This window comes from Nelusetta ayraudi, unplaced genomic scaffold (assembly GCF_046127955.1).
Source record: "Nelusetta ayraudi isolate G7.1 ecotype Tasmania unplaced genomic scaffold, CSIRO-AGI_Nayr_v1 ptg000058l, whole genome shotgun sequence".
NCBI lineage: Eukaryota > Metazoa > Chordata > Actinopteri > Tetraodontiformes > Monacanthidae > Nelusetta > Nelusetta ayraudi.
In genome coordinates this window covers 2277137-2295295 of record NW_027466108.1, presented here as the reverse complement: position 1 = coordinate 2295295, position 18159 = coordinate 2277137, and the positions used below count along the sequence as shown (strand labels likewise).

General features: G+C 45.0%; 1 protein-coding gene and 1 long non-coding RNA gene across 2 annotated transcripts in view; one reads left to right on the top strand and one right to left on the bottom strand.

Moving 5' to 3' along the window:
• The window catches only part of LOC142896955 (uncharacterized), a 525186-nt gene that overhangs the window by 41792 nt on the left and 465235 nt on the right, over positions 1 to 18159 (top strand). The window lies entirely within an intron of this gene.
• Positions 12610 to 18159, bottom strand: part of adgrv1 (adhesion G protein-coupled receptor V1) — a 104425-nt gene continuing 98875 nt past the window's right edge. Inside the window, exons 94-95 of the mRNA XM_076038989.1 lie at positions 16068 to 16281; positions 12610 to 13096 (exon numbers count right to left, since the gene is read on the bottom strand). Coding sequence (XP_075895104.1) covers positions 12978 to 13096; positions 16068 to 16281 — 333 coding nt within the window. The 3' untranslated portion in view covers positions 12610 to 12977. The remainder of the gene's footprint in view (positions 13097 to 16067; positions 16282 to 18159) is intronic.

Here is an 18159-nt window from a genome sequence, read left to right as displayed (position 1 = left end):
TATTTTCAATTAATACTTTGTTTTGTTGTTGTTGTCTCGTTGGTGTTGTATATGAAACGGCAACAATGCAAAGTTTACTGGACAAACTTGTTTAACTAATGTCTTAAAATCTGCATTTACTTCGGAGTTTTGACAGTGTTGGTATTATGAAGTGTGTTAATTTGTGCAGAGGACCGAGTGCGACATCACTGAATACCTATAGTAGGCAGGAAATGCATAGCCGGCGCCTGCATAAACATATCATTAGAGCACATTTTATCCCCATCAGTGGGATTTCATGTCCTTTTTGAGATTTCAAATGTGTGGTCTTCACAACCATCCATTTTAGGAGAAAGTCTTTGAAAAAAAAGGATGCAAGCAGAAGAATGTGTTGGGAGTTCATTGGCAGACAGGCGACACATTGTTGTTTGAAAATGTCACTAAAATGGATCTTGCATCGCACGATCCCAAGTTTAAACATCTCCAAACACAACACTTGTGACTTACTGTTCAGTTAATAATTCAGCTGACACAGACACATGCAGGTCACTGAGTTGGACCACACGCAGAGGCGAGTGACCCCTCCAACTGATAACTGCAGCAAGTGGACGAACCCAGCTACTGTTTGGTTATCATTAACGTGCATCGCTCCCCTTTGGGCCTTGCTGCACTTTGTCGAACGTGCAGCGAGGTTGTACACACCAGAGGGAATGAGGCGGCACTGAATGAGGCGACACTGAAACCACTGTAAACATTTTGCAAGTTTTTGCCTTTCTCCGGGAAAGTAGGACTGCAGACTCACAGGTCACAAATACGTCACTTCTAACCTTAGCTAGTAGCTTACCAAGTCACAAATACTTCACTTCTAACCTTAGCTAGTAGCTTACCAAGTCACAAATACTTCACTTCTTACCTTAGCTAGTAGCTTCGCAAGTCGCAAATACTTAATTTCTTACCTTAGCTAGTAGCTTAGCAAGTCACAGATACTTTACTTCTTACCTGAGCTAGTTGCTTACCAAGTCACAAATACTTCACTTCTTACCTTAGCTAGCAGCTTAGCAAGTCGCAAATACTTCCCTTCTTACCTGAGTTAGCAGCTTAGCGCCTTGCAGCAGCAGCAACAGTACAGCCAGATCTCCATCTGTTGTGAATCCACACTGACTGTCAACATGTGTGCACAAAAAGTCCTGAGCAAAGGCTGAAGGCCAGCGCAACAGCAGCTGATGCACATAAGCAAACTGCTTGAGTCCAAGTTATTCGCACTGGAAAAGCGGACGTCAGATTCCTTCGTATGTGAGCTCGTCCTCGGTCTGCTTCTTGTAAATATATAAGTTGTGAGACGTAAATACACACCGTGTTTACTAAATACTTATGAGAAAAATGGCCTTGTGTGTCAGTGGCTGTATAAATATTTTATTTTATTTCTTACATACATTTTTTTCTTCTCTTTGTACTATATGTTGCTGTAATTATGCACATTTCCCTAATGTGGCATACATAACTCCATTCTATTCTAGTCAAGTCTCGTCTACTAACACATACTTTTAGGCTAAGTGTAATACCTATTGAAAGCGCGGATTTAAAAATCTTTTCAAATGTACCCAGCAGGCCTGCGTAGGCTGTTATGAGCCACCGTGTTTAGGGTAGACAGTAAGTTGATAGCCAGACTTGTACTGTGTTATGTTCCCATGGCAGCACCCCTGGTCTCTGCCTTATTGAAGTCCCAGCATGGTCAGCATGCCGTACGCGACTATCTCGCACACGCTCGCACCACACTCCACTTGCATCGCTGCCAATAATTTTGCGGGTCAAGTTCACGGCCTCGCCATTTAGCTTGTGTCGGGAAAAGACCTGCACGGCGCACGCCTCTCACCGCAGGGGACAAAAATAGATGCAGCTATCGGGAGGCGTCTCTGCTTGGAGGCACAGGGGAATGTACTAGGTGTCATTTTAACTGTCTGAAAAGAAGCGCAGTTTGCTCTAAACTTGGCCACCCTGATCCCCTAACACTATGTTGAGCCATTAATTAATATGATGATTAAAGCCCAGGTCCAGAGTCGCTGATATAAATGAACTGTGTAAAGTGACACCGGCCGATTTCGGGCTTTAGGAGGAACACAACGTCTGTAGCCGTTGTGCTGTGTTGTCTGTGTTGAATGCCCAATGTGATGAGGTATTATTGCAGTCCTGAGCCGGGCCAAGAGAATAAAAAGTCACGCAGAGTTCATTTTATAGACTGGTTGCATTTGGACGATGCCTTCCTTCGCCCTGTCTCTCGGTTGCTGCTCTCCTTCTTCCCCTCCACCCCCCATAATTCATCATCTGCACTATTGGGTGCATGCACATTGTTTTATTTAAAGCTTGAAGTTTCCATCTTAACTCTCTTCGCCTTACCACGTGTTTGACATAAACCGCAGCAGCGCCGCCAGAGTGCTGAGCTATCGAGATATTCAACTGTTTTTTTTTACGGCGGCGGAGTTTGCGTGACACAAAACTACAGGAGGCAAACAAAGTCAAGCTGACATATCCAGTGTGCAGCCTCTGGGTTCAAATGTACACCACGTATCAACAGAGCTGAATTTAGTGCACCATGCAGCGTGGGTGACTGCGTCTTCTCAGCGTGGTGAGCAGCGCCGCTCTATTCTGAGAGCTCCAGAGGAAGGAATGGAAGATATATCCTCTAGTGACACTTACTCCTGTTATGTCACCCAGGGAGCCAGATCAGAGTGGGCAATATTTTTGCAGAGACGTTGCAATAAATACCTTGTCGAGTTGAGAAATGATTGTGCCCCCCCCCCCCAAGTAAAAAAGTGACAAATATCTAATGTGCACACCGAGCTGTTCAGAATATTAACAAAAAACAGGTTTAACAGAAAACTGTGGATACATCCTTCTGCAGAATGACTGGCAATTGGTTTGCCTTTGTACCTCTTATGTTAATGGAATTGGGTGCAAGCATTTGCCAACTAAAACGAAGGCAGTTTAAATGCATGGTAACTTCCAAAAAGAAGGATAGCAAGTTTTATTTTTGTTTTATACAACGCTTTATTCAACCCAAGCTTTTGGATTATGGGATTTGCTTTTAAGTTGCCGTCACTGCTGTCAACACTATCAAATCTTCTCCTTATGAGCAAAATAAGAGATCCGGAGGGTCAATCGAGCATCATTACGCAAGGTGAAACGCGATGTTCTTTTTATGCAACTCCCTCCCCAAAGTCCTCGGTCACCTTACGTTCATTTCCAAGGGTACGCCGGGCTGTGCAGAGGACTGCTGTTTCACCGCTTGTCTTATTTTACCTTGCCGGTCCCCTGTAGACGTTGCTCAGTTTCCACTTTTAGCCGCGGCTGACTCACAACACCCCCCCCACCCCACCCACCGCCACCACCCTTCACTGTCTTGGCAAAAGCTCCGCTCAGCTATAACCCCGCCACCGCCCGGCCGGCCCCCTCTCAGAAGAATCTCCTGAGTCACTGGACACCCCTCTCCTCTCCTCGCCTCGCCTCGCCTCCGTCTCCCTGTCCGTCTCCCTGTCCGACTCCCCCTCCTCGCTGCGTCCAGCTTTTGAAAAACAACAGGTGCAGCCGGGTGTGCAGAGGGCGGGCTGTCTGGTGGGAACTGTGTCCAAGCTGGCTTCTGACTGTTATTGGAGCCCCCGGCCTCACCCCGACCGATCCTTCACCCCATCTCTGGACACCCGCTGCCCTCTGTTTGCTGTCCCACTCACTCTCCACTTGTTTAATCTGAGGCCTCCTCCTATTTAAGAGCCTCCTTGCAACGTCCTTCACGCTGGCCGTCCGATTCCCTCATATCCACCAAACGTTGTCTGCGTTTATTCGAATTAAGGCTTTATTTGACTAGATGAGTAAGTGCACACATTAATATTTGCTCTCACTGTGATGTTCTGTCTATGTTTGGTTGAGCTCAAAGCAGGCGAGCTGCGACATGAAGTGACATTAAAAAAGAACAGCCCTCCTGCACCGCTGTGGTTTTAAAGAGATGAGTGATAAATATTGACACCTCTAATTTGCTTGTAAATTTTTGAGTACAGATGGAAACTCACACAGAAAAAACAGTCAGCTGTTAGATGTCAGCTATTAATGGGCCTCAATTTACATATATATTCAATATATATATATATATACTTTTTTTTTTTTAAATCAACATCTCAGTTGCATCATGGCCCATTCCCGGCACCACTTTAGCATCCTCTGTTCTGCCAGAGCTCCACTCGAGCTCATGTTTGGAAGTTTCCGTCCATCTATCTGGTGTGGTCTGGTCTAAACTGGACTTGCAGCTCTTTCCCCCAGCCAGTGCGTGCTCCTTGGACGGGACGGGACCGAAATGGACACGACGTGGGCTTGGCTGTTGTGTTGGCAAAGCCAAGTGGGTGTCGGTGAAAGTGAATCCTGCAGAGAAGAATGAGCGGGCGGCTCAGCAAGAGAGGAACCCGACAGGGAGCCAGGCTTACAGTATCACACACCCACGCACACGCACATGCACACACTTTAAAAGCAAACCTCGTGTCCAGCAGCAATGCCAAATGACAATTAGACGAAAGGCATAAAGATGTAAATCATAACAAAGTGGAAGCTGCTGAAAGGCTGATTGGATTTGAGTTTGGCCGTGTGACAAGCGAGAACATGGCAGAGAGCTGAGTTACGTAACAGACGAATGAACTGCTTGGTGTTTTTAATTATTCAACCAGCTGTTGATATATATATTAGCTTCAGTTGATTTGAGAAGAGATGCCCATATGGTGCAAGGGATGGATTTACTCTCTAGAAAGGGGGTGGGCAAACTTTTTGACTGGGGGGGGCACAATGGGTTCTAGAATTGGACAGAGGGGCTAGATAAGCAGCAGATGGATGGGGTGTTCTGATGAGCCACTTCATCGGAGAAAAACAATATATGTCATGGGATATGCAGAAAACATGTTCTTCAATGTCAATTGAAAAGGAGCCCCACTGTATTTAGCTCTTATTGACTTAATGACTCTTAAAACGCTGAAAAAATGATGAAATACAACTATTTTATGACTTCTTATTACGATGATTTCTTCAATTTCGAGTTGGCCGGACTAAAAAGCTTAACGGGCCGTATATGGCCCCCGGGCCGTAGCTTGCTCATGCCTTTTCTAGAACTTTTTAAGTGTCCTCAATCTGTTGTTTACCAATGTAAAATAATTTTATGACTCCTTTTCCTTTTCATTTCTCAACTGCTTTTCTCACCTCATTCCTTGACCTCCTCATCTCCGTCATTTCTTTCCTATCTGAAATAGGCAGACTGTGACTGTCTTTATGTTCACCCATTTTCTTCGGAAAGTCACTTCGGGACAAGGGCAGCCTGGTCCGGTCTGCTCCAGTTCTGCGATGCATTTTAATCATTCTGAGCGACAGCCAAAAAAAAAAAGAAAAAGAAAAAAAAAAAGAAGAAGCCAAAAGAGTTCTCTCATTTCATCTAAGTGACTCAATAAACGAGCGGAGCTGCATCAGCGAGGGATGCAGGCGCTCCGTCATGGTGAGCTGAGCGGAGAGAGAGGAATGTGTGACACATATCTGTGTAATCCTCTGCCCTCTGGTTAACATGTGTGTATTTATACCTCAGGGATACACGTTCACGTGTTCTCGTTCATACGGGCGGGAAAAAACTTATTATTAACCGAAGCCACGCAAAGTGGACTTTCAGTTGCGTGCTTCGCATTAAGCTCCCTGGATTTCCAAGTACGTATGGACCATTGACTTAAAGCATCATGGTCCCCTGGCTTCTTCCCTTTGTTGACCAAAGACTTTGAAGGAGGAATGAGGAAACGGCAGCGCTGGCTGCTGGATTAGGGTTCTCTGTGTACAATTCCCATCATTTGATGAAACCGGCCATGTGATCAAAGCCAGACTACATCAGAAACGGCACAAAGAAGTATTTCAAGTAGATTTCTTAATTCAATCAAGCTTTGGTGTTGTTTCAGAAATTCATAGAAAATGGATTCATGTTCAGATTTTTTTTTTCTTTCCAAATTAGTTCAGATCAGAATCATGTTCCAAAGACTCGCAAGCCCTAATCTAATATAATCACCATCAGTAATGGGAGTGACTTGTTAAAGTGGATCATTGCATTAAAAATAAAATGCAAACAACTAACTGTAGCGCCGCCAGGACCGCGCTGTCTGCACGCGGCCCCCTCTGTTGCCCCTCCGCACTCCTGCCAGGGAGTAACAACAGGTGCTCATCAGTAAACTATATGACCTACCAAGCACGCAGCACGTAAACAGATCTCATTTTCTCCGAAAAAAGACTACCTGGTAGCGGCTTTTCAAAGTAGCTTCAACAGTTTAACACCAGTATAATATAGAGAACCAGCTGGTTGGTCAATTTAGGTCAGATTGTGTCTGGTTGTGTGCTTTGACCACTTGTGAGGACAACTACCCAACCTTGTCAACGTATTTAATTAAAAAAACGACTTTCCTGCTGTTATCTGTGATCCCGCCCTCCTCCACAGTGACTCTATTGTTCAGCGTGACCGCTGGGCTTCCAGCACCAGCAGCCTTCGGGCCGCCGTAACCCGACGGCCTCGCGCTCGACATTTCGGACAGACGACAATAAGCGATATTGTTCCCGAGTCCGGTCAGAGCCTGTTTGGTCCAGTTACGCTGCCTCGTGTCCTCGGCGCCGCTGCTGTCGATTGCTGCTGTCGTCGCAGGGGGAAAAGTGGATCCAACCAGCTGCGTCTGGCTGAGCGCCGACAGGGGAGCCGGCGTGATTCAGTGACTTTCTCTCTCTCTCTGATGTGTCACTTCCTCTTTTTTTTTTTCTTGCTGTAAAGGTCACATGTCTCCTCGGTGAGGTCACATTTCACACACTCACACACTCCAGTACGTTTCTCCCCATTTCCTCTGTGAGTCCGTTCGTTCGTCTCTGTTCCGATCCTTTCCTCCAGATCTGATCTGATCTGCCGCCGAGTGACAGCCGTCAGCAAGATAGGCCGCCCATCCGCCCATTGTGCTCCGATTGTGTTATTTGTGGAGTCCAGCGTCCCCCGTTTGGGTTAGATCACCCGGCGAGCAGCAGCTGTTTATTTGGTACGCGGGGCAATTCGTCTCGATTCTCTGGAAACGGAAGCAAACAGGACGAGGTTGAGATTACCGTTGGAAAATGGCCGGAAACTGCCGTTAATTTGGTTGCTGAAATGCTCTTTCGAATTTGGCGCCCTTATCGTTTTTCCTGACAGTAATTACGGCATCTGTAAGATGGATACGAGGACAGTAGACGCACTGATCACAGTGATGATCAGCATAGTGATCAGGGCGCCGCGTAAATATGTCACAGAAGGCGACTGGGACGTTGACTCTGCGTCGCAGAATTTACAACCTGCCGTTATCATGGCTGCAAATGGCAGATTGCACTAATCTGTCTGTGTTATGGTTCCGCATAGTTAGTTACATCACGCACAGAGATCCAAAACCTCCTGTGATGGTCTTGTGGCGTGTGTGGCACCCCTAGCCAGTATGCTATTGACCTTCATTTGAACAAAAATAGTGCAAACATAGCAACTACAATACACGCAGGGTTGAATCCTACAAAGAACTTGGGCATGAAAAACAAAGTTGTTTGTGAGGCCTGTTTTTGTAGCCGAACGTCTCCCCGGGTTCGAACGTGACAAGTATTTCAGACTGCTGGGTTTATATTTAGTACATATAGAACCTCAGCGGGTCACAGTGTGTCAGCTTTCAAGTACATCGAGGCATAGATACAATACACTCACATGCAGGCAGGCGGGCAGGCAGGTGGGCAGGCGGGCGGGCGGGCGGGCGGGCGCGGGGGGGATTCATGTGATCCGCACACGTGTTCACGTGTGAACGGGAACACATGCATCCCTGAGAACATTTTGGGTCGGCGCGCGCAGATAACCAACAATTACGCAGATAGACACATCGGCTGGGCAAATACAGAGCAGCGCCTTGCAAGCGAGGGGAATATTGTGCGTTTCCTGCCAAGCAGACGGCATAGTGAGGACAAGATAGAGTGTCGTTTGCAGACTACGCGCTATGTCTGCTCCTCTTGGCTTTTGCACGGCCGAGCCCTTAACGCGCCTCGCTCCGCCACGCTGGCAAGGCCGCCACACACAGTTTTATCTTTCAACTTCTCAGAACTGCCAAGCGGAGAACCGCCACAGGCTGCAGCCAACACTATCACGGTCTCTACTGTCGTGTGCAGTGGGGGGGGGGGGGGGGGAGAAAAAAAAAAGAGTCAAAATCATGACATGGACAAGGTGGGTGTGGTTCTCTTTTGGGCGCCGCTACTGTCGACCCAGGCATTCAGGGATGCTCCACGACACCCCCGCCAACTTCCATCTACTGCAATGGTCTACCATGGTTTTGCCTTTGGTTAAAGAAAAAGAAAGGAAAATCCTGATTGCTCTGTCGCCGCGGGCTGCGCTTCTCTTTTTAATCCGCCTGACCTTTGCAGTGAGACGGAAAGAGTCAAAGGGTGGCAATATCTGACCTGGATGTCGGCAGCTTCAAATGACCGTGACAACACTTGACTCTGAGCGCACCCGTCTTATCATTAATAAGTTATTGCAGGGACACCGGGTTGCCTTTGAATGAATCATGTGTGAAGCAAGCAAGGAGAGAGGGAAAAATGAAAGATTCTACAATGTGGCATTGTGATGGAATGAAAACTTCCCTGTGCCTAAATATTACCTATCCACAGCAAGAACATACTCTATTAAGAATTATGTATTATTATTTCTATGTATTTTGTAAAGTATGACTGTCACTACAGATGCTTGTACCATCAAGCTAGTTGATAATAATAGAATAATAATACATTTTATTTGTGTCGTGTTTTCAGTAAACTCAAAGACACTTTTCAAGTGCATTAAAATAGGAAATAATCACAGCTAGAAATAAATAAGAATGTAGCCCTAAGGTCCGGTTAAAGTTAAAGATGAATTCTACACATCTTCAACATCTCGACTAGACAATAAACATTTCTATTCTATTCTATTCTAAAAGCGTTTAACTGGTTACAACTTTCCCTATTTCGCATCAGAGTGTTTTGTACTAAACTCTTTTTCAAATATCTTTGGTTCATATCGGAGGAGCCGCCTCACACAATCAGTTACTGAGAAAAACTCCACTGATCTCCAGAAAAAACAGTCACTTGCTTGTTTTTAGCTTCCTGTCAAAGCAGGAGATTTGTCATGCCTTCCACGTCTATAGACAAGGGACAAGAAATGAAGGCAGCCGTGAGTCAGCCTCAGAGGGCAGGATGAGCACCTGACTGGGAGAAGTATCCACTTGTACCAGCAAGATGGAGGTATATTGTATATTATATTGTATGTGATTGGAACAGCAATAAAACGTGGTTTCTTTTCAGCCTACAAGGCACCACGCACCCAACTGCGGTCTTCCATTCACTACAAGCCAGATACTGAAGACATAAGTTATTATTTCTCTGTGTCCATACCCTCATCTTCATGAAAGACAAAGCCTTTACCCGACAACCCAAAATTAGATACGCATTGGCAAAGGTTTCTGGCAGTGCGACATTTCCGGCACGGCTGCCTGCAGCCACCAGAAACCCCTCCAGGAACTGCTGCTGATGTCAGATACATTGTGGAGGTGGTGAAGACGATCCGTTTCACTTTGGTTTGTCAGGGTGCTGGAAGGGAAGCGCTTTCTGATCTCAGTGTATCAAAATGTAGGGCGATATAATATAACACACACACACACACACACACACACACACACACACACACACACACACACACACACTTGAGTTTAGGCACATATTTGCACTCTGTCCTCACTGCGCTTATTGTCTGTGTACTTAGAGGAACATAAAGGCAGGCAGGTAATTTCAGTGCGCACATTGTGTGCACTTGTGTATGGAGTGACCTGTTAACCCTTTTGGTTTTGTAACAATCCCGCTGACCTTTCTCCTTGCCCTGTCTCCGAGGCAGCTGATAGGAACATGGGGGATGCAGGACTCTGGGGGAACAACGGCCGTGTGCTTAAGACACGTATTCACAAACGCGTACGAGCCGCGCAGATCACAAACTCCAGTGCGTTCAAAAGAGAGGAGCTAGCTCACTGGCGTGGGGTGCGAAGTCAAAGAGTTCATGCTCTCTTTAAAGGATGAACACGGAGGGAGTGATTGGCCGATCCAACCTCAGCCACTGTGGCCCCACTGTGAGATAATTACCCAGGAACCTTGGAATATGCACAGTACAGACCACGTTAGTCTCAAAGATAACAGGATTGCAATGTGTGTTACACTCTACACCAGTGTTGGCGAGTAATCCATTACCAAGTAATCCACTACCGGAATTGAACTACTTTTTTTTAGTAACGGAGTAATGTACTGGGATTACAGTGGCAAAATTGCAAGCTAAAAATGTCTTTAGAATTTAGAAAAACAACCAAAAAGAACGATGTCGCTGATTGACGATGCGGCCGTGCATGCAACCTCATTGATATGCGACGACGCACCAAAACTAGCATGGCGGCGGTGGCGGCGGCGGTGAAAGAAAAAACAGCGATTGCGTTTGTAGCTGGAAATACAAACATTATTTTGAGTTCATCTCGTCTAAATCAAAGAATACTGTGCTTCGTTGTGCCTTATGTGCAGGAAACAAGACGTTCTCAACTGTTACTTGATCTTTTTTTTTAAGCTAAAGTAATTAGTAATTAGTAATTGATTACTTATGAAACAAAATAGTTAAAGAAGTAATTAGATTGCTTTTTAAGGAGGTATCAATAATTGGATTACTTTTATGGAGTAATCCCAACAGCACTGCTCTACACCAAGCCGACACTCGACCCCCTGAATCTTTTTTTTTTTTTTTTAAGTGAAAACAATGTTACTTCCTGGCTTCAGTGCCAAACTGGGACATTTTGATTAGTTAACACTAACCCAAATGTATTCTTACTCAGAGGCAAAAGACTCTTTCTACATTCTATGAGATTAGAGCTCTGGGAGAAGCTATGAAAAGGTGACATTATCGGGTTACGGAAGGAAGGCCACGCCTGTACTATTGAATTGAAAGAATAATGCAAATACAATGCAATACAAACAATACAATGTAAAGTCTTCTTTTTCTGTTAGCCGTAGAAGACGGAGACTTTAATAGTTGATTGAACGGGACAGATGTGATTAAATCTGCCTTTGGTCGGATGCTTCGTTTCCTCCTTTCTTTGTGTCCAGCAACAATGTATGCTGGATGATGTTGTTTAGGACTGACTGCATGACCGTCTTCACACGGAACATCCGAGCGGCGGTGAACCGGCAGCTGAATAACTCATCTCAATCATAAACCCAGGGGGATAAGGAAGGCCTCAGGGTGCAGCAAGGTCAGTCTTGAACTCTGATGTTAAGCACGCAGCATGATGCAGACTGGGACCATGTGACGCTGCCACTCGGGAGAAGAAAAGAACAAAGAAGTCGAGAAGAGATGCAAGCCTGTTGGATAGACGCTTGTCGGGGAGTCTGTAAATAAAAAAAAAGCTGAGAATTAACCAGGCTGTGACCTGATGGTCTCATCCTGGTTTTCAAAGCTGATAACCAGTAATAATAATGAAAGGAGAAATATCTCAAAACTAAAAGAAGAGCACAGTGCCTTCAAGTTGGGTTGTAAACAGCTACTCATTTAGCAGCCTGTCTGCCTTTCCACCTGCCAGCTCCTGGTGGACCTGACAGGTACAGTTCCACTCAGCTGTCTGACTGCAATCTATGGTTAATGCATAGATTGCAGACTGATCTAAATGTGTGACGTTCCTTCAGCAGCAGATATGTTTGTGCTTATCATCATCGGCTCAGTGCTGATAAAGTTCACTTTCCTCATATCTTATTAACGACTGTCCTGTCAGCACCCAAAGACATGGTACACCGTCTTTAGGTTGACTCTGATTATGTCATGAGATGGTTCTTCTCAGTCAGACGTGTGTCGTAACGCAGGTCTGCGATGGATATTGGAACCTCGTGAAATTCAGCAGTTTCTGTCAACACATCAACATTTCATTGGGACAGAAGCAGCAGCCACAAATTAAATATCGTCAAAAACCAAGCAGGATTGTTTAGACCCAGACTCTGACTGATCTCTTTACTCAGTTGTTTATCATGTTTAACAAAGAACTTATTTTTCTCGTTATACTCACACACGTTGCCATTATACAAAATCCAATTTAAGACAAAAGCATTGTGTGGCAATTTTCTTTTAACATTATGTTTTGGTTGTAGTAGCTATTGATGCTGTCACAACCTGAATCATACAGATGAAAATGCTCAGGTGGTTTGTAGCTGCAGTTTCAAGATTTGATAGTCTTGTTTTTTTTTTTAGTCCGTTTCTAATTTTTTTTTTTCATATTTTTTATGTTTTTCTTCACAACTTCCGAGTAGTTCAAGAGCACTAAAAGTAACACAGTCGTGTACAAGTTGTCGGCACGTCCAGAAGCGCCAGTAAAGGGTGGGACAAAGTTTGAAGGCTGATGCAAAGGGTCAAGTTGACGCTGGATTCCAAAGATTTTCCAAGTCAGCAAAGACTTTGACTGTCAACCTCTTGCCACTGCAACGCGAAGGCCTCATAAAAATTCACGAGCGGTTTTAGAATGAAAAACCATCACCAGAGCCGCATTTAAAATAAATGGCATTTTATTAACAATGTTACACAGTTCCCTTCCTCAGCAGCAGTGGTTTACTGGGGCACATCTGGTTATTTCATTTCTACAGAAAAAAAAATATATACATTCACGACACATTTCCATCGAGGAGTTTAAAAAAAACATTTTAGTAGAACATTTATGTATATGTTTAAATATGTAGAAAACAGATATACAGTAAAAATCACATACAGTATCAAACATCTATATGAAAAAATACTATTCAAAAAGCTGTTTTTAGTGCAAAAGCATTTTATGATACAAAAATACTGTGTTGACATTTATTTATTTTTTTGGGGACCAGAAAAACAGAAGATATGTGGAGTGAGTGAGCTCGGGCAGTTAGAGGTGCGTGTCAGCTATGGGGATCCGTCTCAGCTCGACTATCTGCGAGTCTCTCACGCTGCCCCCGTCGTGGCTGCCAGGGATGGACTCGTTATCGCTGACGTTAAGGCCGGTTCCTGAAAGACACAGAGAAACCAAGGGGTGTCACAGTTTGGTCCGACACACGTTCGTCCTCAGTGAGGCATCAAACTTCTTCTCCCATTGGATGATGGACAGACATCAAATCCTCCATAATGTAGAGGTCAATTCTGTCGCTGCTTAGGGTCCTTTGTATTAAGAAGTTTGATGATCAGTTTAAGCAATGGACACAACAAACTCACAAAAACAACAAACACTCAAATGTATAATACAATATAAAATATACAATGTGCAATATGCAAACCACATGTTTCCAACAAAGAGACTTCTTTTAAACACCAAAATGAAACAGCAACTCGAAATTGGCTGCAGTTGTGAGTGCAATCTCTCTCTCTCTTTCACAATGACAATCTCTCTCTCTCTTTCACAATGACAAGCTCTCTCTCTCACTTTTAAATCACAAACTACCCCACTGCACAACTGTATGACACAAACACACTGTCATTATGCACAACTGCAATGTATGTATTTTATACAGTGTACGTTTGTGGGTGTGTGTATACATATACGTATGTATAAAGTGTATATATAAATATATTCAGGAAGCACCAGATTTCTTTTATGCTATTTTTTATTCCTATCATTTATTTCATGCCGTACGTTTATCTCTTTTTATACAGTAGTTCAGAACTTTTTTTTTTATATTCCGCTAATTACCTTTTCAAGATGCTGTAAATGCAAATTTCTCCTGAAGATCTATCTATCTATCTATCTATCTATCTATCTATCATTTATCCCTTTATAGTACGATAAAAATGACTACAAAAAACAAAACAAACACACAGATCTTCACTCATGGATCCATGGCACTGCATCCTGCCTCTGAAAAACTCTCAGCTTTGGAACAGCAAAGGCAAAAAGAAACAGTGTTAAAAAAAAACAAACAAAAAAAAACAAGCAGCTGCTCTCAGACGCCCAGCATTAAAAGCAGTGAATGTAAAACCCGCAGATTAGACAGATGATGAAAACTCCTGTGACATAACCTGCGGAGCGCTCGGCCATGTCAAGGCTCTTCCTGACACGGCCGTGCGATAAGAGAAAAGCTGTAAAGGCTGTAAAACGGCGTCTGCGGCCGACTCTGCTGTACTGGCGCTGGGCGACCGACCCCTGTGCCTGTTAATAGTTCACTGACAAGCGGGGTGTGAAAACCCTCATTACGACGCCACTCGCTGACCCCTGTCAATTATGTCATTCTGATGAGGGAATTATCTCTACCGCTGAATGGCGGCCACAAGATTAAACTGGGCTTTCGGTTCCAGCGTGACTTTCCACACTGCGGGGAAGTTGAAGTGGGGAAACGTCTCTGCAGCAAGTTTCCTGGCTGGGTATTAACACGAGTTGGTTTGGTAAGAAGTTCCGCTTTGCAGGGCACGTGCAGATAAAATCGCATCTCCAGTCTGCTGGAAAGTGAACCGCTAGGCTGAATAAAAGCCGCCATGGCTTCGTAGTGCAACACTTGCTCATAAGGAACTCCCTGGATGGCTCGCTTGAGGTTATCTAAGGTCAAAGAGAGCAATAGCAGATCTCAACAGGGGAGGGAAAGGTCAGGAGAAAGACGGGACTGGGAACAAGCGTCCGGCTGCAGAAACGATATACTTGTTTACAGCGAGGTGGGCCGGGACACACGCAGACAAATACACACGGGCTCTGATTTACACTGTCAACACGCAATTAACAGCATGATTGCAGGTTCCAGTTTTCCACTTGCTGTAACACTACCGTCTCTGGCAAACTCTTGCTCGTTAACACCTGCGAGTTTCTGCAACTCGGACAGACTCGCTCCTTCCTCTCCTTCCTCCCCTTCGTCTCCTTCCTCATATGTACAGTTTTGTTTTTGCCTGGCGGAACCAATGGCAGCGTCCCGCAGAGAGAGTCAAGGTCCCACCTTGAGGGAGAGCTTCTGTGGTTAGTAACACAAGATGTGCGCCCGTGTGAGCGTGTGTGTGTGTGTGTGTGTGTTTTGAATGAGGTGGTAATGAAGTTATGTGGCTGGCCAAGGTGCAGCGGCCCCGCTGGGCCTCAGGCGGAAGACTGATGGCAGCAGAAGGTGAAACCAGAACCAGGAACAATGCACATCCTTAAAAACACGTCTGCATATGAAACTTCGACCACCTTTCAATGCAAAATTCCAAGACCCCTGTTTGGGCTTTATTTCCCTGTACTGGTGATAGAAGTCATAGACAAACACTATTTAATTGTACAAGGATTGAAAAAAAAAAAAAAAAAAAAAAAGCATTAAAAAAGCTGATCGGGAAAAATTCCACTTGAAACGTAACATGAAGAGCAAATCTCTCACATTTCTTCTGAAAGGTTTCCACACTGATCTTGAACACTCAATCACTGCCAAACCATTCAGATAAGTATTGCACATTGTACTGTATGTGTGTGAGTATTTGCGTATGTGTGTTTGCACTGGACGTGGAAATATCAGCAACCCTTCAGAATAAAAGCTTTGTCAGCATCGATGACAACTTAAGAAGAATAGTTTGGGGTTTGTTTGCCAAGATGATTAACGCATGACAAATGAGGGCTCACGCAAATATAAAACAGAGTATTTGTACACGAAGGAAGAGAAAAGAAAGGTGAGTAAATCCACAGGAACACACGAGCTTTATGCCCCGAGTGCTGCGCTGCTTTAATGAGTATTTGTTTTGAAACCCCACCGCGGTTTCCCCTTAATTCCTTCAAAACGCGGCATGGTTGTCACATTATGTGGGATTGTGCCGGTGTTGTGGGTCGTGCCCGGTCTTTATTTTAGTCCCCATTGGAAAAGTACTGGACATAGGAGTTTCTTGGAGGAGAGAGGAGTGTATAAATATTCACTGTACTGTGTTGCTCACGTTGCCGCGCGGCCTCCGAGAGGAAAGTTCCAGTCGGGCTTTTCGGGGCTGTTTGATGTCATGGGACGACCGACAAGCGGCAATCAATGAAAGCTGATGGCATCCTCACCAGTTTTTAAGGCAAATATGAGGTCGTCAAACTCCTGCGACTCCTCGTCCCCGCCGACCAGGCTGGTGTTGATGAAGCCTCCTCCTCCTCCTCCTCCTCCTCCTCCTCCTCCCTCAGTGGCGGCGGCAGGGCCGGGCTTGCTGCTGGGCTGATTGTACTGCTGGCTGTACTGCTGGCCGAGCTGCAGCGACGCTCGCTCCCAGTCTGCCGACACCTGCAGCGCAACACAACAACACGTGCAATAGTTTGTCCCCGCCGCAGGTGCATTCACATCTTCAAGGAGAGGAAGGGAGGAAGGGAGGATTTACAAAATAACAACCTTGGTCACTCTGTTTAGCACAGACTGATGGATAGATAGATAGATAGATAGATAGATAGATAGACATAATATATAGATTATAGACAGATGGATAATAAACAGATGCATAACAGATATATAGACAGATGGATGATAGATAGATGAATAATAGCTAGCTAGTTAGCTAGCTAGATAGATAGATTGATAGGTGGATAATCGATGGATTTATGGATGGATGTGATGGATCGATAGATGAATGGATAGAAAGACAGATAGATGGATAATAGATAGACAGATGGATATATTTTGACCCCAAATTGTGAAAACATGCTTTTGCAGCACTAAAAACAATACGAAGTATACAACAATACAGAACGCACAACTGGTAAAATGTCCTGTTATTTTTGTCACTTCAGATTCTCTCCGTCACACCATCATCGCACAACCCCGCCTGCTTTCTTGTTTCAGCATCAGATTGGAACGAGCCCCCGAACCCCCCCCCCCCCCAACCCTGCCCCCCCGCCGTGCAGAGGCTGCTCCTGTCAGCCGTGTTGATGCTTTCTGTGAAAAGTGAGGGTCACGCAGGGTTCACCACGACCCGGCACCCCGATGCGCTGAGGCCAAAAGCTCCCGAGCGGGGGTCAGGGCGGGTTCACAGGGTGAGATCCGGGTCAGCCAGTTTAGGGTTTCATATGAAATCAAGAGCAGACACCCAGGGAACAGATGACAAGGTTTCATTTTTTTTTTTTTTAGACTTAAAAAAAAAAAATGCATATTTTGACAGGGAGACGCTTTCGTTGGTGCGTCAGAAAACAGGGAATTCAACGCTGGTGGGACAAACGGCCCAAAAGGAGGCGGCGCAGATCGTACGGAGGCTCGTCATTCTCTGTGAGCCTCCTGTGAGCCCAGATGCATTTAATTATTGCCTCTTGTTTTCCACCATGCTCATTCATTATGAATGCCTTAACTCTCCATGACCACGCATAAACCTGCAACCAGGTCGCAACGTCAGGCGAGTTTGACATGGCAACCTTTGAAAAGCCTCCCCTCAGCATCTTCATGCTCAAAGTGTGGGTTCTGATGAATGAACAGCGGCGGACCGTGCAGTTCACACCTGGGCCATCAGCGATGTCATATTTACTCCACCCAAAATGAATACACCTCATTATACCCTCAATACGACACTCGAGAATCCATATAGAATCACACTATAGAAAAAACATGACATCACTACCATATAGGTGACCCAGTGGAGCAAAACTTAGTTCCCGGAGCATTTAAATCACAATTAAGACAAAGAAACCGAGGCCACCGATGCTGTCAAAACTTACAAATAATAAGGCGATTCTAGGAGATCCATCAACAAAGTTTAAATAAGTCCACCAAACCTGCACTCTATGAGCTTAGACTCTTGTCCAAACTTGTCCAATTAACTGCGCATTGTCACTGTTTTGTATGAGACCAACAAGATAAAAATGAAACAAAATCACCTATTCAATTTTTAAACATGTTGCGGCACCTTGTTTACATTTTAAATTGCAGATCTTTCGGCAACTAAATCTTTATATTCTTCTCCAAATGTCGTGGCTTCGCCGTGGTAGCAACTGGATCCCCGGACTGAGTTCAGTCTGTAAGGTTCTCGAGTCTTCTTATCCAATCACAGGACGCGTACGTGCGAAGCTCAGCGTAAAGCCAGCTAGCTGGTCTTTGGCATCGCAGACTCGACATCTGATTGGCCATCGCAGCCAACTGCGTGTTCGCTTACGGCCGACAGAAGCCTGGGGTGTTGGTTCT